The sequence below is a fragment of the Salvia hispanica genome, chromosome 3 (genome assembly GCF_023119035.1).
Source record: "Salvia hispanica cultivar TCC Black 2014 chromosome 3, UniMelb_Shisp_WGS_1.0, whole genome shotgun sequence".
NCBI classification, from domain to species: Eukaryota; Viridiplantae; Streptophyta; class Magnoliopsida; order Lamiales; family Lamiaceae; genus Salvia; species Salvia hispanica.
Window position 1 is genome coordinate 2,079,665 of NC_062967.1, and position 19,820 is coordinate 2,099,484.

At 37.0% G+C, this 19,820-nt stretch overlaps 3 protein-coding genes across 6 annotated transcripts; 2 read left to right on the plus strand and 1 right to left on the minus strand.

Moving 5' to 3' along the window:
• Positions 1-1,030: 1,030 nt before the first annotated feature.
• LOC125214683 (ATP-dependent 6-phosphofructokinase 6-like) lies at positions 1,031-5,347 on the plus strand. Its single transcript, XM_048115805.1, has 12 exons — positions 1,031-1,207; positions 1,909-1,955; positions 2,073-2,112; positions 2,229-2,291; positions 2,369-2,506; positions 2,766-2,924; positions 3,106-3,222; positions 3,647-3,776; positions 4,022-4,275; positions 4,433-4,481; positions 4,550-4,704; positions 4,905-5,347. The coding sequence occupies exons 1-12, from the start codon at positions 1,109-1,111 to the stop codon at positions 5,106-5,108; spliced, it is 1,455 nt and encodes a 484-aa protein (XP_047971762.1). The 5' UTR covers positions 1,031-1,108; the 3' UTR covers positions 5,109-5,347.
• A 628-nt stretch (positions 5,348-5,975) lies between these two features.
• Positions 5,976-8,109, minus strand: LOC125214681. Of its 2 annotated transcripts, none has more exons than XM_048115803.1 (6): positions 7,856-8,109; positions 7,488-7,589; positions 6,963-7,104; positions 6,756-6,884; positions 6,590-6,680; positions 5,976-6,333 (listed from the first exon to the last, which is right to left on the minus strand). In XM_048115803.1, exons 2-6 carry the CDS (start codon positions 7,562-7,564, stop codon positions 6,242-6,244), a joined length of 531 nt encoding a protein of 176 aa, XP_047971760.1. In that variant the 5' UTR covers positions 7,565-7,589; positions 7,856-8,109; the 3' UTR covers positions 5,976-6,241. The 2 variants fall into 2 exon arrangements, with proteins under 2 accessions (XP_047971760.1, XP_047971759.1); XM_048115802.1 differs by having other exon boundaries at positions 5,976-6,292; positions 7,856-8,092.
• Positions 8,110-9,153: 1,044 nt separating this feature from the next.
• On the plus strand, positions 9,154-19,460 carry LOC125213726 (calcineurin-binding protein 1). 3 transcript variants are annotated; one of them, XM_048114422.1, is made up of 19 exons: positions 9,154-9,279; positions 9,386-9,460; positions 10,235-10,354; positions 10,469-10,509; positions 10,963-11,174; positions 11,333-13,164; positions 13,589-13,798; positions 13,890-14,555; positions 14,708-14,940; positions 15,026-15,236; positions 15,349-15,504; positions 15,721-15,878; positions 15,967-16,159; positions 16,280-16,665; positions 16,847-17,027; positions 17,594-17,823; positions 17,976-18,636; positions 18,839-18,920; positions 19,001-19,460. In XM_048114422.1, exons 1-19 carry the CDS (start codon positions 9,277-9,279, stop codon positions 19,297-19,299), a joined length of 5,949 nt encoding a protein of 1,982 aa, XP_047970379.1. In that variant the 5' UTR covers positions 9,154-9,276; the 3' UTR covers positions 19,300-19,460. The 3 variants fall into 3 exon arrangements, with proteins under 3 accessions (XP_047970379.1, XP_047970380.1, XP_047970381.1); XM_048114423.1 differs by lacking the exons at positions 9,154-9,279; positions 9,386-9,460 and having other exon boundaries at positions 10,233-10,354; positions 10,953-11,174; XM_048114424.1 differs by lacking the exons at positions 9,154-9,279; positions 9,386-9,460; positions 10,235-10,354 and having other exon boundaries at positions 10,472-10,884.
• Positions 19,461-19,820: the final 360 nt, after the last annotated feature.

Sequence of the window (19,820 nt, forward strand, 5' to 3'; positions counted from 1 at the left end):
ACAACATTTCTAAAATTAAAGTGGTGTCTAAGATTTTGACCATTATGAGACAACTAAAAATACTAAAAAGTTGTACTAATTTTTATATTTTAATTTTTAAATATTATTTGATTGATCACAACTCAATGAAATATTATGATTTTAAATGACAATTATATAGATTATTTTGTAAATCAATTAATAAAGAGTATTTCGGATATCAAGTTATACAGGCTATATTATAAAGCAAACACTATATATAACTATTGCTAGATTATTTCGTAGATCATAGTTTGTTCGTAGATCAAATTATATACTCCCTCCGTCCTAGAATATTATGAACTATTTTCTTTTTAGTCCGTTCCTGAAAATATACATTTACAATTTTAGAAAATCATTTTTTACTAATGAGGTGGTACTCATTCTCCATTAACAATACTTTAAAAAAAATTATAAAGTAAAATATACTGTATCACTTTTGGCTAAGTTCCTCCTCGAACACATCAGTTAATTGAGTAATAATTTGAATGCGTGAACATGGGCATGTTAGGGTGCCACCACCCCTTAAAATAACACTATACCACCATTACTAGCCAATCATTTGTACACGTGGACGAATAATAAGCTGTCACGTGGCAAAAAAGAAAAAAAAAATCTGAAAAACTCGGCCAGCAATTTGCTGCTCTTTATACAGCAATTTTTCTTGTACAGCAATATTCGACACACTATATAGCAATCTATAGATCATTTGTGTAGTGTTCGTAATATTGTTGTGTAGCGTTTATAATATTCTTTGTATAAGTGGTGTCACGGTGTCACTTTAAGAGGGGTTGTCATTTTAACACAAACGTGCATGAACACACATATATTTATCATTATTTCTAAAATATTTATTTTAGCTGATAAAGTAGAGTGAACTAAAAATTTTATCTGAAAAATGGAGTAGACTTCTTTTTAATTCAAACATACATATATCTAGTGCCTATGCACTTAAATGTTCACGAGAAACTCGAATCCTTCCCTTTTAAACCAGAAATTATTTATTCAAGAACTAACAAAATTTTCCTTCTCTACAACATTCGAGAAGAAATAGGCATAGATTTGCGTGGGAGAGAGAGAGAGTTTGATAATGGCGACGACCAATTTCCAGATGAAGGTGACGGAAGGACAGCTCGGCTACGTTCTCCAGGATGTGCCTCATATCACCGATTATATTCCCAATCTTCCCGTACGTTAGTGTGTGTGTTGTTTGCATTGATGATATGCGTATATGAATCTGTGTCTATTGTCTTCAGCGTAGTGCTGGATAGCTGTATTTGTTTGGATGTTGCGCGATCGCGCCTGCTGCGTGGTAGTGTGTGTTGTGGTGGATTTGTGTGTGGAGAATCGATTCGATTTTTATGAGATTAGAGGGCGAAATGATTGGGGATACTGAGCGAATGTGTGCTCAGCTTCAGCTTCAGCTGCAGGATGTTGAAGTGTTTGCAATTGCAGCACATAGTGACGAATTCATTTAATCTGCTTAATTAAGTAGCTGATGATTTTATTCTGTTTTAGTATTTAATATTTGTGAGATGCAGTTAACTACTGGATTCTGAGGCTATTTAATGATTTTGTTTTGTTTGTTTTAATCTCGTGCTTTTGGCTTGTATTGATGGTGCCCGCATGAGAGTGTTCATGATCTCGTGGAATTAGGAACTAATGTAAAATGTGGATTTAAGCTAGAGTGCATAAAGGACAATTTTGTTTTCTTCTGATTGACGGTTTTAACATTTTTATAGTAGCATATGGTTATTTTTTCATTTGAGAAAGGCAATTACTACAATTTTTTTAAGCTAGGAAGAATAAGACTGGGACATGAGATAAAATAGGAAGTACAGAGAAACTGAAGAAGTGAACATTGACATTGGTTCTTTAATTGTTTGGCAGACCTATCCCAATCCGCTACGCTCGAATCCTGCATACTCAGTTGTCAAGTGAGTTAACCACACTTTTCTCCCTCTCAGATGTGTGCCTTCTGGCTTGATGTTCCACATCTGATCATTTCTCTAAGAATAAAATAGAACATATTAACACTTTTTTTATGATTTCAGGCAGTACTTTGTTGACATGGATGATAGTGTACCTCAAAAGGTGGGCACATTTGTGTTTTAAAGAAGGTCTTAATTGGAGTATTTTTCTGTACCCCATGCTAGTGAAAAGGTAGATTGTTTTTACCGTTCTCAGACCAATTATGCTTCTCTATGAAGATTGTTGTTCACAAGGATACTCCAAGAGGGGTACATTTCCGGCGAGCTGGTCCACGTCAAAAGGTAAATGTTCCTTTTTCTTGTATTCAAGTCATTAAGTTTTGGGAACTCCAGTATTTGAATGCATCAATGTCAAACAGGTGTATTTTACTCCAGAAGAAGTGAATGCTTGTATTGTGACATGTGGAGGTCTCTGTCCGGGCCTAAACACAGTGATCAGGGAGATTGTGCATAGCCTTGATTATATGTACGGTGCCACCAAAGTCTTGGGAATTGATGTAAGTTTTATTTATTGCTAGTTGCGATGTTTAACAAGGTGTTACACATAGGTCATAAACTTGGTATGGTACTAAATGCTCTCCAATTACTCTGATGCTAGTTTATTGTGTCTTCTTGTTTGTGATGCATATTTACTGTTGTAAGTTATTATACATTTGATTAGGAAACTACATTATTGCTTTGGCCACTGCTTTATAAGGTAGTGCTGCTATATCCTTTCTATTTTATGTACTCCTAATGCATAATATATTCTGTTAGGGAGGCTACAGGGGATTCTATTCAAAGAATACCATTCCTTTGTCACCTAAGATTGTAAATGACATACATAAGCGTGGTGGGACCATCCTGGGAACTTCCCGAGGTGGTCATGATACCGTGAAGATTGTTGACAGCATTCAGGACCGTGGATTTAATCAGGTAAGTCTTGACTATACTTTCTATAGCTAGAGGGTTTTTTATAAACTTTTGAGAATCAATGTTACGACTTCTTTAATAGTACCTCAAGTATACTGCCTTCTATTATACAGGCCGAAGTTACTGACTCCATAGTTTTGCTGACATTTTTCCAACAAAAATCTTCATACTATGCATGCTGAAGCTGAAATTTTCAGGAGACTTGTCATTTCCTTTTTTTTTCGTTTTCCAGGAAATTCGTAAGCGGGGTTTAAAGGTTGCAGTTGCTGGAATTCCCAAGACAATTGACAATGACATACCGGTACCTGTTATTTATCATTTAATTCATTTATATGCTTGTCACTTTTTTCTCTGGATCATCATATGAATTATCTAGATGATGCTGTCAACTTGAAGGAAAAAATCCTGAGTGTCAAAAGCCTTAGCTAATATAGCATTGTGTGAATGCACAAGTAATTTTTCTTCACAATCCCAATACCTGTTCTCTAAAGACCAAATATTTAGTTCTCAGCTAAACCGCACCTTGTGTTCCAAATATCGTGGTTAACGGATGATGTTCTTCTTGCATCATAATCCATGTGAACATAAACCATGTTGGTTCTAGTTTATGAGATTAACTTTATCAGACAGTGATGGAAATTTGGAGGTTATAATGTTCTGTGTATTCACTAGATTGTTCGCTTTGGGTACTGACAAGATTCAGTTCAACCTGATTATCATATCAGGTTATTGACAAATCATTTGGTTTTGATACTGCTGTGGAGGAAGCTCAGCGTGCCATTAATGCTGCACATGTTGAGGCTGAGAGTGCAGAAAATGGAATTGGTGTCGTGAAACTTATGGGCCGCTACAGTGGTAAAAAAAAATTCCTGCAATTATACCGTTGACTGATATACTCCGATATTTTATGCTGTGTTTATGCATTAATTTTTATTATGACCGAGTATAAGGAGTAAAATATACACGAAGCAAGATAGGTATCCCTTTCAAATGACAGAAAACTGTTGATACTTGAGAAAAATCAACTTGCTCCTTCAAGATCTAAAGTTATTTTGATCATCTTGCTAATAGCCTCTAACTTTGATCAATTACTTGTATAGGATTTATTGCAATGTACGCTACACTGGCCAGTCGAGATGTTGACTGCTGTTTGATACCCGAGTCCCCATTTTATTTAGAAGGACAAGGTGGACTTTTCGAATATATTGAGAAGAGGCTTAAAGAAAATGGACATATGGTCATTGTTGTTGCTGAAGGAGCAGGAGAGGATCTTCTTGCTGCTAAAAACGAACGGGATGCTTCAGGGAACAAGCTACTTCAAGATGTCGGTTTGTGGCTTTCTCAAAGAATTAAGGTGTGGATCTTTCTATATTTGTTCTCTGACAAAATGCAAATAACTGGATGGAAAACAAGTAACCAATTCAGAAACACTTTTCAGCACAAATATATACACTATCAAAAGCTGTAATAGTTTATCCTTTACTTTGTAAATTTGGTTTTCCCTATTACAGGAACACTTTTCAAAGGAAAAAAAGCTTCTCATCACTCTTAAATACATAGGTCAGTTCAAAGGATTATCTACTTGTCCTATCTATTGGAAATAAGAAACTAAACCACTGTTTTCATAGATCCCACTTACATGATCCGTGCCATACCGAGCAATGCATCTGATAATGTGTACTGCACACTTCTTGCTCAAAGCGCCGTTCATGGAGCCATGTCAGGTTTTACAGGCTTCACAAGTGGCCTTGTGAATGGCCGGCATACATACATTCCTTTCAATGTAAGTCACAATTTACTTAGACAGCGGTCATCATAGTTTTGTTAAAATAAGTCGTACATCTCTTTCGAGTGTCAGGAAGCAGCCTTGACTTATAAGGGTTCTAGTTTACATCATTTAAGTGAAGAAATTAATTTTGTTTATAGTTAACATTGTGAGGACTTGTTATGATATGGAGATGACATCAAACTGTTTCTGCGCAGCGTATAACTGAGCAGCAAAACAAGGTTGTGATAACTGACAGGATGTGGGCAAGGCTTCTCTCTTCGACAAACCAACCGAGCTTCCTCACCCATAAACTGCTTGACGAAGCCAAGAAAGAAGAAGGGCCTCAATCTCAACTAATGGACGATACAACAAATATTGCAGACGCGAAAACAGGTAATAAAGAAAAGGGCAATAAATAGAAAAGCGGTTCGATCCTCTCTCCTCGACTACCTCTCCCCTGTTCTGCATGATTTGGCTGCAGCTTTGATTGAGGTTTCGTACAATAACATGTTAATGGGGTCGTGTAGGAATACTTCTTTCAACTTTACCAGTGCCTTGGTTTTTAAGCTTGTATTTATTTGTCAGTGTGTAATTGTATAACACGTCGATTGGTGTCTAACAAATGATGTTGATTATATAAGACGATAGTACTTCTGAATTTCTATGTTGGATTTTTCATTTCCTTGTGTTTTGAGTCTATATGGTTTGTTCGAATAAAATTAAATGTGTGTACATTTGAAAACGATGTTCCCTTGCATTAGTCTGGTTCATTGGTTGTTTTTAGTGTTAAGTAATCAATTAATTTTTTATATCCATATGAATTTTAAGTAGCAGCATGGATACCACATCTTGCCAAGATGGCTAAATCATTTTTTTACAACAAATGAAAAAAAAAACTAAATATTCGTCTTCAAACCAAAAATGAGAAAATTTTGTAGTAATTTTTTCAGTTATAACCATCATTATATCTAATATGTCGGCTTTTAAATTTATGAATAACTATTATACTCTATCATGGCCAATGAGAATTACATAACTAACTACTCTCTCCGTCCGCTATTAGGAGTCTCGGTTATTTTTGCGCACCCGTTTTGTAAAAATGATAGTTAAAGTGGAGAAATGGTAAAGTAAAAGAGAGAATAATATTGAGAAGAGTGTGCAAAAGTGACCGGGACTCCTAATGGCGGACGAAGGGAGTACTTAATTTTGGAGCCACAGACATTCCAAATCGGGGTTGGGTTTCAATTTTCAAAATTTGGAAGTAACAACAGAACTACACAAGTAACTAACTATAGACAGTCAAATGCATTCATGAAGGACCATTATTTATAATTCAAAAATGATATAATGTCAAACTAATGTGAAGCCAAATAATCCATCTAAATCAAATATCTTGAGAACATATAATTGCAAGATGCAGCAAAGAGATGGCTTCATGAAGCCTTGGTAACAGCATGAACGAACAATGGCTGTCTACCGTTTTTTGGCAGCAAGAACACAGGCAGATAGGAAGGAACCACAAAAGCCAGCACCAAACCAAGCAATACGAAAACTACAACGTACCAAGCCTCGTGGGGAATGCCCATAAACAGTTCGTCACAAACTGAAGCAAAGATGGAGATCGGTCAAGACAATCAAAGCAAGCTGTGTTTTTATGGAAATATATGTAAATGAAGTGCAGAGAATAGATATAGAGGTAATCTGTGAGCACGTAGAAACATTGTGAAGAAGCATGTGGACAAGAAACATTGCAAAGAGATGGTGTGAAATTGGTAGAGCATAAGGCTGCACCAAAAAAATGTTCTCTACATGCTGTGCACAAAATAAAAAGAAAAAAAACGATGCAGAAGTTTCTCTTGGTGTAGAAAATGAAGAGCATTGGAATAGAAAACTGGAGTACCTATATTAAAAATGATATATTCTGTTTCCTGCTTCCCTGGTATCGCGACAACCCCTTCAGGTTCGACGTTCACGAGAACAGACATTTCGCCCTAAGCCAAAAATACCAAAGTAGTGAACATCAGCATACAAGAATATGAGGAGACGCATTTACAGGTAAAACAAACCTGTTCAATCAATGAGGTGATTCCATCTGTCTTGAAAATTATCTTTTCAGTGTTGAGCAATTTTCTTCCTTGATTCAGACCCAAATCTGGAGCACCTCTTTTTAGTTGCAAAGAAAAACTGGCTGGTATCTGTTATTCCTTCAATGTAATTAGGTGACGTTGTCAACGAATCCCAAATGGCATAACATATGAAAATGGCGGACATACAGAAGAAGGATATGATATCTTCACTTCATACCACATCTGAGGTTTTAATCCATGCAAGTGGTAGAAGCGAGCCCCATTTTGAAGCGGCAATACTTCCTTGAAAAGCTCCTCACCAACGCGCAAAACTTTATCGTCATTCACACTGAAAACATAAAAATGTTTTATATACAAACTTTATAGTCAAAGATTATATGATTATTAGTGACCCCTTAATTAACTAAGTGCCGTATCATGTTGTTGTAATGACGAAAACTACAAACCAAATGAAGCCAAATCAATTTCTGTTTCGCCACCATATCCATCAGTATCTTAGTTTCTCTTATTCATCGGTGTAACAGGAGTTGCCAGGATCCAAAAACAGTGTGATTTCTTAGGTTTTAGTTTGGCATAAGAAGATAATTTAGATAAAACTCACATCCCTTTTTATAGAACTGGTCTATCTGATTTTAACAACTATGCAAATCTAAGCATAAACAGTTCTAACTAGCACATGAATACACAATAAAGCAATCTTAGATTACTTACACATTTCCATAACTGTATGATGGATTACTGAGTAGCCCGATCAGAGAGCATACAAATAACCACTTGAAGCATTTCATGTTTCTCGTCAGTCGAAGTTGTCACCTGAAAAAAAAGCTGAAACTCAGAATCTGGTGTCCACAATATGAAAAAACTATGCAATGCAAAGCAAAAAACACGATTACTTATTTACTTTGAAGCAGTCTAATTACAAACGTTTACGCGGACAATTGAACCAAACTATGCAGTCTAATTACAAATTTCAGTGTAAAGCAGTGACACAAAGAATAGCATAATTCAGGTGAGATATTGAGTGACGCGCCTACAAAAATCTCTCTATTTCCTTGGATAAGTCTCTATCTCTCTATTACCTTGAAATTTCTGAATCTACAGCATGTGCCGCAGCTCCAGTCGCTCCGTAAGCTGTTTCCTCTGAGATTTGTGTCAATTGTAGGTGAGTTTAGGGATTCGAGAATAGATCGGGATGAAATCGGATGAATTTGTGGAATTGATGCCTGAGAATTTGAGTGGTGACGGGAAAATTAGAAATTTAGATGCAGAATCATGCGTGTTTCAAATAATCATAGGTTTGAAATAAAAAGAAAAATTTAAAAATCAGACGAAGAAGATGAATTGGGCTGAGAGTGGAGCGTCCCAATTATTGGTTGGGCCAGCCCGACCCAGTTATGGGTGTCGAATTGACGGTTCGACCCAAAACTGGAACCGACCCGATAAACATTAATTCAGAATGGTTGATTATGATCCCGTGCTGAATCGCAAAATGAAAAGGAATCGGGTTGATACACATCCAAATTTCTTTAGTCGTGAATCGGTAAAATTTAGAACCGCAGATTGGTTCTAACAATTGACTAATGGTTCGGTAGCAAGGGTCAAGGGTTAATAAGGGTCGCATGCACAAGCATGAGGTTCCGATTATCTTTCTCGTTGGTGGTGAACTCTGATTCTTTATCGGCAAGGAGGCACTTCATCGGCATATCATCGAATTTGTGGATGCGAATTGCAAATTTGAGTTTGATGGTTCTACTAATAGGATAAAATTGATTTGCAGTACCATTGGATGTTTTTTTGGTATTGTTAGTATGAGACATCGTCAATTTCGATTTAAAAATCAGAACTAACTGTGCTTTTTTTCATACTTCAGTTATGATTATACCTTTTTTTTTAATCGAAAATGTCAATTTCAAAATCTATATATTCACTATTTTTTAGATTATGGAATAAACTTATTAATAGTAGTACAATAAAGTACTCAAATACGCTTTTGAGTTTATCCCACAATGATGTTAAAAATTTATTTTAAATACCCACAAAATGCCTGAATTATTATTCGATACTCGCTCCGCCCACGAATAGGAGTCTCATTTCTATTTGACATGGGTTTTAAGAAATGATAAGAAAAGTGGGTGGAAGAAAATTAGTGGAATAGGGATCTCACTTGTATATATTAGTTTTAAATGATGTGAGTGGAATGAGTTAGTGGAATGTGGGGTCTCTTTACCATTTATAGTAATTATGAACCGGGACTTCTATCCGTGGACGGACCAAAATAGAAAAACGGAATTCCTATTCATAGACGGAGGGAGTATTTCGATTAGTCCATTTTCCCCTTTTTTTTGTTGCACCCACAAAAAAAGGTAAAAATTAAGACAGTAAATTAGCACACCGCTCGTATATATATAGCGAACCAAAAACCGCGCCTAAATCTAAAAAATCAGAAGCAACGTCGATGTGAATTTTCTCCCAACTGTGATTTTTCTCTGGAATCCGCAAAATGGTAAGATTGCACACAATTTCTACTCAGTTATGAATCTTATTACTTCTAAAATTATCAAGTTTAATCTATTAATTCTCATACTTCTCAAATTTGCCATGGAGTTCAGTTCTCATTTGCAGCTATCAACGATACGGATTCGCGGAATACATGGCAGCCGTTAGCTCCGACGAAAGAAGCGCAGGCAAGAATTTGCGTCAGCTAATACCGGTTTATGTTTGTTTTCGAGTAATCTGCAGCTTAATTTTGACATGTTATGTGTTTAATGGAGTTTTCGTTGTACTGGAATTGAAGCCCTAATTCTGTAGAGACTGGGTTGCATTGAACTTAGAAAGTTTGGGTTTCATCCAACAGTTGTTGTTTGAGTGGGGGACGTTCAGTTTGTTATTGGAGGGAGTATTGTTACTCTATTTTATCCGCAAGGTGAATGTAATGCCTCAGAGTTTATGTATTTAGGTAAGGTTAGGGCATTCAGTGTCTTAATAGTACAGTGGGCAGAGTACGTGTTGATTCCCTAATAGGCTTGTTTGTGTAGTAAGTAAATCTTAGAACAATTCCCCTAATTGGACTGGAAACCCCTGGCAATCATCTTCAATCGGATCTATTTCATCTTACTATTTATCGACATTAAATAACAGCATCAAACTATACTAGCAGGATACCTAGTTCACAAGAATCCTGCTAAGTTTGGTTGCCTTGGAAGAATTTTGCACACAAGACTCCTAAAAGAATAAATTGACTACACCATTGAAAAACTGATAGCTTCTGCAGCTACTCCATGGCTATTCATGCTACACCTTGATTCTAATTATTTGCTGATATCTTGGTTTTTTTGTTAAACTGCAGCAAATTGTACTTTAGCATATGAATTTTGTGCCCACCACCTCTTTCTTATTCCCTTTATGGAAAAATGTTATGAAAGATTCATATATTCATCTATTGGATTTGCTCTTTTTAGGAATTTCATCTATCTCAGTTGTATCATGATGGACTTTTGAGATTACAAGCTAAGGACTATGGAAAAGCCCAGGAACTTTTGGAGTCAGTATTGAAAGATCCATTGGTATCAAATGCTCAGGTCGTTTCTCTTATACAATTCTTTAGCTTGCTGCCTTTTCATTTTCTTTGTTGTGTATGTCACTTCTGCTTTTGATTTGTGTCAATTTATAGTTTCCATTTGTATTTTTTTCAGGAGGAAAACACTACAAGTGATGGCCATCTTTTACAGCTCAGGTTCTGATGAACACAAATACATTTGATTATATCATCCAGTCACAGGAAAAAGCTTAAGAATATCTACAATGTCGTTGGGTTTTAAGAGGCCACTATGTGCCCCTTCTTTGTCCACGTTATTATTACCTGGCTCAAAGAACCACCCTTACATTTAAACGCAAGCCTAGCTATTGACTGTTTTTGTCTGAGATGCACATGATATTTCTTTCTTGCACTCTGTCTTGTTTTCTATGTCAAAACTTGGTCCATCGCTTTATGGTGCTTTAATATATCTTAATGGCTTTTGTATGCATTGCCTATCTCTTATTTTGCTGTCCAGGTACTTGCTGATCCCAGTCTAATTGTCTGGATGAAAGCTGGCAATGCTTGACTGATGTGAATCTATATGCAGGATCTTTTATGCATTCATGGCATTGTACATACCTTTAACTAAAGCTGTTTAGCTGTGTGCAGATTTCTGGCATTGAAAAATCTTGCATCAGTTTTTCTTGAACAAGGCCCCTCCTATTATGAGAATGCTTTGCACTGCTATCTTCAAGCTGTAGATATTGATAGTAAAGATTCTGTTATCTGGAACCAATTAGGGACATTATCTTGCTCGATGGGGTCATTAAGCATTTCCCGTTGGGCTTTTGAGCAAGGGCTGCTATGCAGCCCTAGTAACTGTAAGCATATTTTTGTCACAATTACTCCAGTCTTATCTTTCATATGCATTTTGTGTTTCAAATTTTGTAGTCTTTTCAATCATTACCACCTTTTCAAATTTTACTTTTTTAAAACTAATGTTTCTGAAACCATACTATTTAATCATTTTAAAATTCAGGGAATTGCATGGAGAAACTCCTGGAAGTTCTAATTGCAATTGGTGATGAAGTGGCCTGTCTTTCTGTTGCAGAACTGATATTAAGGCATTGGCCATCTCACTCGCGTGCTTTGCATGTAAAAAGTACCATTGAGGACTCTGAACCAGTTCCATTTACTCCGCGAGGTATAGATAAACTAGAACCAAAACATATACGCCTGAAATTTCCGGTAAAGAGAAAAGCAATAGATGAAAATTCAGATAGGACAACAGCAGTTAAAAAGTTGAAGCAAAATATTGAAGTTCAACTTGCAGAGGTGTCCTGGATATCTCTTGTTAGCGAACTACTGGAAATTTTACACCGACTGTCTTCACATGGCTCTGAACATGAAACTGGGAACTATATATCCGGTGATGCTAAGTTAACCATACATTTGCCTCCTTCTGCGTCTAATTCAACTTGTTCTCTTGAAAATAAAGGACTAACATGCATGCCAGCTAGTGCAGGCATGTGTGATCGTAACTCTGTAAATGAGAAGGAAGTAGTCATACTAGAGGAACAACCTCAAGAGAGAAGAAGCAGTCGGCTTAAAAGTCGTAAACCAGGCAAAGAGGATTCAGATTTTTCCACCAATAAAGATGTAGCTAAAATTGTGCAGCAATTTCTGCTGCCTTATTTGGTGGATGGAACCAGAACTATAAATTGGAAGCACAAGTCCGATCCATCTTCTCATAGTGCTGATGCAGTGGCTGATTCATTGGACTTGGAATCTACTGATGTTATTGAATTTATTCAGAATTCTTCAAATAATTATGGTGCTTACCATACAGGTCACTTGCTCTTAGAGAAACTTGCAAATAGAAACGTTTTATATCATGATAATGTTGCAAAAATTTTGGACCTGGAGAAGGTTATTAGGCACTGGGGTAAGGAGAGAACTCCTGAATGCAGTCTGTTTCTGGCTGAGCTATATTATGACTCTGGATTACAGTCGTTTGAGACATCTACTACTTGCAGTTCCATGTCAGAGGCATCCTACCATCTTTGTAAGATTATAGAATCTGTAGCGCTGGAACATCCTTTCAGTACCACTGGGATGGATGGGAAAATTGATTGCCCTGTGACTGATGCTTATGAGCATAAACAACAGTTTTCAGTGGAAAACTTGTCTTTGTTGAGAAGCAACCATTGCTTTTGGGTGCGTTTTTTCTGGTTAAGTGCTCGCTTGTCTCTATTGGAAGGTGATAAAGAAAAATCACAGAAGGAACTTTCTGTTGTACTGGCTCTTTTTCTGGATAGGGACAAAATGAACAGCACTACTGATCCTATTTGCTTGCCACACTGCAAAGTTATGAAAAAACTGACAGTTGATATGGTCCTTCATGAAATAAATATGATTGAGGTTGATTATTTGTTGAAAAAATCAGCCCAGGAAATGCTTGAAAAAGGCATGCATGCAGAGTGTATTAATATACTTGCACCTCTCTTATTATCAGCAAAGGATGTCCATTTTGATCAGTCATACGACTGGGATAATGAAGGCAGAGGAAATAACTCAGTTGAGCTTTCTGCATTGGATGTTCTAATCAAATCATGTGAACTGGCAGAAACACTGGATATTGATGTCTATATGAATTCTCATAAAAGGAAACTCCAAATACTATTAGCTGGAGCTGGTCTGGCTGGCAGTACTCCTGAAAATGCACCCGATTTAAATACATTTTTGTTCTCTAACAATCAGCCAAAAGAGACCCTATGGAAGCAGTGGATTACTTTAGTTACCAAAGAGGTGGAGGCCATTTCTCAATCTGCATCAAGAATCAAGAGCATCATAACCCGAGATGAGAATTATGTATGTACTTTAAAACCTTTTGTTCCAGTAAGACTGGTTTAACAACCTTGGGAGTTGCATTACTTGCAAAACCAGGAATAGGACCTTTAGTGGAGAAACTAACACACTTTTGAGTTATTCATTTGTAGTATAATAATTTCATTTGATGCCTCACTTCTAGGTCAACAATAATGCTAGTTTCCTTTTATTCAGCTGACCCTGTTAATCCATCTGCTTCTTCATCTTCTTGTCAAAGTATTCACTGCAGGAAGCAAACAAAAGTTTGTCATAATTGACAATATCAAACTCTTTTCTGTGCAGAATTTTTGGTTACAATATTGCATGGACAAATTTTATGTCTTTGCATCTGTTTTTTCTCCAAACTCACAGACATGTTTAACATATTTTCATGTCCTCTTTACTAACATCTGACATTTTCTTGCAGAAAAATATTCCTGCGGCAGTTATAGCTGATATCCAGTCTTTGTTAGTTATGGCTATGTGCAATATTGCTAATCTATACTTCGCCAAAAAGTCTTCTGGGATTGGTGTTCCAGAGTCAACTGACCAAAATGAACAATGTTATTTTGTGGATGCTGCTATTGCATTCTGCAAACTGCAGCAATTGAACCCCAATCTTCCGATCAAATCTCAAGTGAGATGTGCTCCTACTTTTTGTGAACCTTTTTTGCCCCATTTGTTTCCCTCAGGAATTTGCATTCTAACTATTTCTGACATTTCATCAGGCTGAGTTGGTTGTGGCAGTTCATGATATGCTTGCAGAGTTTGGAATATGCTGTTCACAAGGAAATGGTGAAGAACAAGATGGGACATTCTTAAAACTTGCAATTAAGCATCTTTTGGCCTTAGATATGAAGCTCAAATCTAATAGTAACTCTCTCAATAAGGGACAAGAAACAAATTTGGATCAGACTTTAAAAGATGATCACCTCAATATTTCTGACCCAGTATCTCCAAATGAATCACATGCCAATATGCTCAATATGGCCGCCAACAAAACTGATGAAGATGAATATAATTCTTTAGGAAAAGATGCTGACGAAATTCCTAGTTTGGACAGCATTTCCTCTCACTTAGATAAAGAGAAACCAAGGGAGAATTGTGATTTTCAGCTTGAAAACATGTGCACTAATGGAGAGATGGAGAACAATCAAATTATGGAGGGCGAGAACGAGCAGCTAACTGAAGATGAACGAGAAGAACTTGAGCTAACAATTGACAATGCTCTGGATCAATGTTTTTACTGTCTGTATGGTTTAAATTTGAGATCGGATTCATCTTGCAATGAGGATTTGGTCAAGCATAAAAATACAAGCCAGGGGGATTATCAGACTAAAGAGCAGTGCGCTGAGGTTTTCAAATATATACTTCCATATGCAAAAGCTTCATCTGTAAGTAGGTCTTTTTTTCTCCCTATCTGCCTTGCTTTCTCCACAACAGTTGAACACTTGAACCTACTCCTACATTTTTATATTCTAAATGTGCAAGATGACCTTTGTGGTCCTGAAATTCTTTGACAAATTCTTCATCATTCAACTTTCAGAAAACTGGGTTGACTAAACTTCGGAGGGTTCTAAGAGCCATACGCAAACATTTCCCTCTTCCGCCTGACAATGTTATGGCTGGAAATGCAATTGATAGGTTCTTAGACAATTCTGAAATATGTGAGGATAAACTTTCAGATGTGGCTGGTTCTAAAGGGTTTCTGGACACCATGATGAAGATCATGTTTTCACAGAATGAACCCTTCAATCACCAGAACTCATCAGGGGAAAGGTACTCAATTATGGTGATTATCCAGTTACTTGACTTATCATCATGGCATGCAGTTACATGTGTCATTTGTATTCTTTGTTTGCAGCTCTGACCCATACCTAGAAGTTTATTGCAATTTGTATTACCTTCTTGGACAGTCTGAGGAAATGAGTGCAAGTGATAAGTGGGCTGGTTTTGTTCTAACTAAGGAAGGAGAGGAATTTGTAGAGCAAAATGCAAAACTATTCAAGTATGATTTATTGTACAATCCTATGCGCTTTGAAAGTTGGCAGAGGCTTGCAAATATATATGATGAAGTAAGGTTTTGACTTTCTTATTTTATTGATTAGTGTAAAAGTAGAAAGGTGGCCGGGGTAGCTGTTAAACCTTGATAAGTATCAACAGTGTATCTTAATTTTATGGTTGCAGGAGGTGGATTTGTTGCTGAATGATGGAAGTAAGCAAATTAATGTTTTAGGGTGGAGGAAAAATGATACTCTACCTAAGAGAGTTGAGGCAAGTAGAAGAAGGAGCAGGCGGTGCTTATTGATGACATTGGCTTTGGCAAAGGATGCAACCCAACAGGTTCAATTCATATATATATCACCAATTCTATTTACAAATAGGTGGTCTATGAAACAATTGTGGGTTTCCTTATTTATGTTATGTTAAATGTTGTTTTCTGAAATGGATAATGACTTCTTTGTTCTTTTCGTGGAATCTTTTTTCGAATATTCCATTCTACTTGATCAAGCTTGGGTGTATGATATTGCATTAATATTTCTCCCTAATTGGTTTCAGGGTGAGATACACGAGTTGTTGGCCTTAGTGTACTATGATGGTCTTCAGAACGTGGTACCATTTTATGATCAAAGATCTGTCGCACCCCTAAAAGATACAACATGGGAGATGTTCTGCAAGAACTCCATGAATCATTTCAAGAAAGCCTTTAAACACAAGTATGAATCCTTTTTTTTGGCTGATGCATGACAAACTTTCTTCATAATGTTTAATGGACTTAGTGGTTTAAATTTTTTTGGTTCATAGGGAAGATTGGTCTCATGCATTTTACGCTGGGAAACTCTGTGAGAAACTTGGGTACTCTCTTGATAAATCACTCTCGTACTATGCCCAGGCTATTGCCTTGAATCCATCAGCCGTAGATCCTTTCTACAGGATGCACGCATCACGGTTAAAATTACTCTGCAAATCTGGGAAACGAAATGAAGAAGTTTTAAAGGTATCTAACATGGGGTAGCATATCGTAGAAAAACTGTAGAAGATATTTTCCCCTTAATAGAAATTAAATTTATGTTTTGAGCATTATTTTGATGTGCACCTGTATCTGTGTGTATTTCAGGTTGTTGCTGCACATGCCTTTTCTCAATCAGCTAAGGAAGATGTGAATAATATATTTGGAGGATTTACTAGTGAAAGTCTGGAGTCATCAGTGAATGTCAAGGATGGAGTACCCAATAGCAATTCCGAGGGGGTAGAATTCCAGAAATTGGAGCAAGTGTGGGATCTGCTCTACAGTGATTGCCTTTCTGCCCTTGAATCTTGCGTGGAAGGAGACCTTAAGCATTTCCATAAAGCAAGATATGTGCTTGCTCAAGGGCTGCACCGGAGAGGTGGAGCTGGGGATCTAGAGAAAGCAAAAGAGGAACTTTCTTTTTGCTTTAAGTCGTCTCGTTCATCATTCACAATAAATATGTGGGAGATCGACAGCACGGTCAAGAAAGGAAGGTATGAGTGCTCGTATACCTCTGATATATTAAAAGTTGAAGTACCTTTTCCTAGGTTTTTTAGGTATTCTGTATCAGCACATGAATTATTCTAAAAACAGTTGGACAAGTCATCTTAGGTAATACTGTATACAGTCCCTTTCAGTTATGCTGATATCAATTTTTGTTTTGTCATAATCCAGACGCAAAACTCCAGGTCCAACCGGGAATAGGCGAATTCTTGAAGTTAACTTAGCTGAAAGTTCCCGTAAATTCATAACATGCATTAGGAAGTACATCTTGTTTTATTTGAAGTTGTTGGAGGAGACTGGAGACATCACTACCCTTGAACGGGCTTATATTTCTCTGCGAGCAGATAAAAGGGTATTGCTGCTTTAATGCCCATTATTTTAACTTCTTAGGTTTTATTAAGATGCTCAAAATGAGATCTTCTGAGCAATATTTTGGTTATATCACTAGTATTTGTAATATTTATGTCATTTATCTGGTGCTTATTATGAGGACAAAGATGCACACATGCCATACATGCAGTCATAGGTGTATAATATGCAGCCACAAATGATTTCTAATGCTAGAACTTCATCATCTTGAAACAAAGAAGCTATTATTCGGAGATTTGGAAAGAATTGTTGTCAAATTAACTTCTCATTTGTTCGATAACATTATTATTACCTGTTTCAACTCATTCTTTGGACCTTTGCTCTCCATTGTCTATCATCAGAAATATATGGAAATCCATGGATTTATATATATTTGAGATTGTATAGTATTTCAACAGCTAATATACAACTTTTTCTGTCCAAAACTAATGTCTTTCAGTGGCTAGCTTTTCAATCTGGCCACAATATAAGCACTTAATAGTACCAAGCTATTTTTCTCAATCATATTTTGACTGGGAATTGCGATTTCTAATCAAGTAATTGTTGCAGTTCTCCTTGTGCCTTGAAGATCTTGTGCCAGTGGCTCTTGGTAGGTACATTAGGGCCCTAATTAGGTCTGTATCTCAAGCTGGTACAGACGACTCCACCGCTACCGAGCATGTGGCAAATTTACTGGAGAAATTATTCAATTTGTTCTTGGAGCAAGTCAACTTGTGGTCAGATATTTGCAGTCTTGCTGAGCTCAAGAGCCCAGAATTGACAGAAAGCAGCCTCTTTGGGTAAGTATGCTCCAAAAAAAATTGCCAGAATAATTCGAGATACAAATGTGTGTTTGTGGTCTGTGGCCGTCTTTGTGAGATCTTTTATGGTTAATATGCTTCTTCAAGACATGCTCAGTACATGTGTGGCCATTCCTTTTGTGGTTTTGCAGATATGTCTATCAATATATACAGCTACTGGAGAGAAATATTAAGGTAGAAACACTTGAAGGAATAAATGAGAAGATCCGGAAGCGTCTGAAGAACCCAAAATTGTCAAATAGTAATTTTGCTAGAGTATATAGGCATGTCTCTGCTGCCTGGTGTAGATCTCTTGTTATTAGCATGGCTCTGATTACGCCACTGCATTCAAGACCCTCGACTGAGGTTCGTGGTGCGAACTTATTGGGTGGAATGGAAAGTGATCAGGTGCTATGTGTTGATCTGCAAACTGAGGAACTATGGAGTTCAGCATTCGAGGATCCAAACCATCTTAAAACTCTCGAAACCAAATGGAACCCTTCGTTGTCCAAGATCAAGAATGTTATAGTCAAACGAGTTTCAGATGAAGATTTGGAAACTGCATCCACATTGCTCAGGTCGTCCTACAACTTCTACAAGGACACCTCTTGCGCGTTGCTTCCATCTGGTATAAATTTGTATATGGTGCCTGCTCAGCTGGCTACAGAAACTTATGTCCAGCCTGGCATCGATGGGCTTGACATACTAGACATGAATACTTCGCGGAAGCTTCTCTTATGGGCTTACTCACTCGTGAACGGCCATTGCATAAATGTCTCACATGTTATCAAGTATTGCGAAGAGAATGCAAAGGTACGTTTTAGTCCTCTCACTCCATTAACCATTTCTGTGGACAATAATGCAAACCAAATAAAATCCAAATTTATCTCAATTTTTTATCAAAATTCCCTTATTGTTTCTGCTATGAATAGTCATTACATGATCATTCAGTTCCAGCATTTGTTTCTTCTATTCCCTTATTGTTTCTGCGATTGTTTCCTGCAATACATCACAGTCGAGGATTAGGAAAACTATTGGAGGCTCATCAACTCCTTCAACCACCCCAATAACACCGCCAGCCGCTGCTGCTCATACAGGTTTCTCAATCTTTCAAGCCGTTCTTAAATAATTCGTATAACTACCATGATCTCCCAACAAGAAAAAACATGCATTGCAGGTGGAGCTAAAGACGGGATTGGCAGAACCAACGAACCAGAAGTTCACACACCATTGCCCGAAAGCCACAGCAGCCACAAATTGATATCATCCGCTTTGCCAGAGACTGATAAAACACCAAAGGGAGCATCCACTTCGTCCGAGCATGAGAACGTGGAGGGTTCGGCTGGAGCAGAGGACAAGCTCACCATTGCAGCCGACTCTGAGCCTATGTCAGGAAACAAATGTGATGTTCCCTCTGCATCATCCCCACCTCGTGGGGAACTGAATAGCCTGAATGATGCATCGAAATCTGACTGAAGTTTACCACCCAAACCCGATTGCCTTAGTCCTGTAGTGTGGAGTGATCGAAGTACTTGTATTATTGTAGGAGTATATAATTATATACATTTAGTTCTTATAGATTTTTATGAGCACATACGTATATAATTACTTTTTCCTCTGAGGAAGAGGATTTATTAGTACGACCATGTATTATTGTTCAGTTAATTTTATAAAATGACAGAACAATACTCTTCCGATGTATGAAAAAGTATCTTGATAGTAGGTGAATTCATGTTTTAATGAAAAATTGACAGTATAAAATTTGTAAAATTACAGAGAACAATTACAATGTTCATAACAGAAAATGTTATCTACATTCGATTTTTTTTATCAAAAATACAGAGAACGATTACAGAGATTACTGTAGCACACAGACATAGATTACGAAACAAGACTATCTTAAGTTGTTCTCAAATGAAAGTATTTTTTGTCGCCGAGAGCATATTCTACCATTTACATTATCCAGTAACACAGCCGACAAGATAAAACCCAATTTA

What these genes read in the sequence shown, in the direction of transcription:
- LOC125214683 (XM_048115805.1), top strand. Translation starts at nt 1,109, where the DNA reads ATGGCGACGACCAATTTCCAGATGAAGGTGACGGAAGGACAGCTCGGC. An exon ending in GAGCTGGTCCACGTCAAAAG is followed by an intron (nt 2,292 to 2,368) that starts GTAAATGTTCCT and finishes AATGTCAAACAG; the next exon opens with GTGTATTTTACTCCAGAAGA. An exon ending in ATACATACATTCCTTTCAAT is followed by an intron (nt 4,705 to 4,904) that starts GTAAGTCACAAT and finishes GTTTCTGCGCAG; the next exon opens with CGTATAACTGAGCAGCAAAA.
- LOC125214681 (XM_048115802.1), bottom strand. Translation starts at nt 7,564, where the DNA reads ATGAAATGCTTCAAGTGGTTATTTGTATGCTCTCTGATCGGGCTACTC. An exon ending in AGATATCATATCCTTCTTCT is followed by an intron (nt 6,885 to 6,962) that starts GTATGTCCGCCA and finishes AAGGAATAACAG; the next exon opens with ATACCAGCCAGTTTTTCTTT. An exon ending in TCACCTCATTGATTGAACAG is followed by an intron (nt 6,681 to 6,755) that starts GTTTGTTTTACC and finishes TTTTTGGCTTAG; the next exon opens with GGCGAAATGTCTGTTCTCGT.
- LOC125213726 (XM_048114422.1), top strand. An exon ending in CATTGGTATCAAATGCTCAG is followed by an intron (nt 10,355 to 10,468) that starts GTCGTTTCTCTT and finishes TATTTTTTTCAG; the next exon opens with GAGGAAAACACTACAAGTGA. An exon ending in AGCCGCTGCTGCTCATACAG is followed by an intron (nt 18,921 to 19,000) that starts GTTTCTCAATCT and finishes CATGCATTGCAG; the next exon opens with GTGGAGCTAAAGACGGGATT.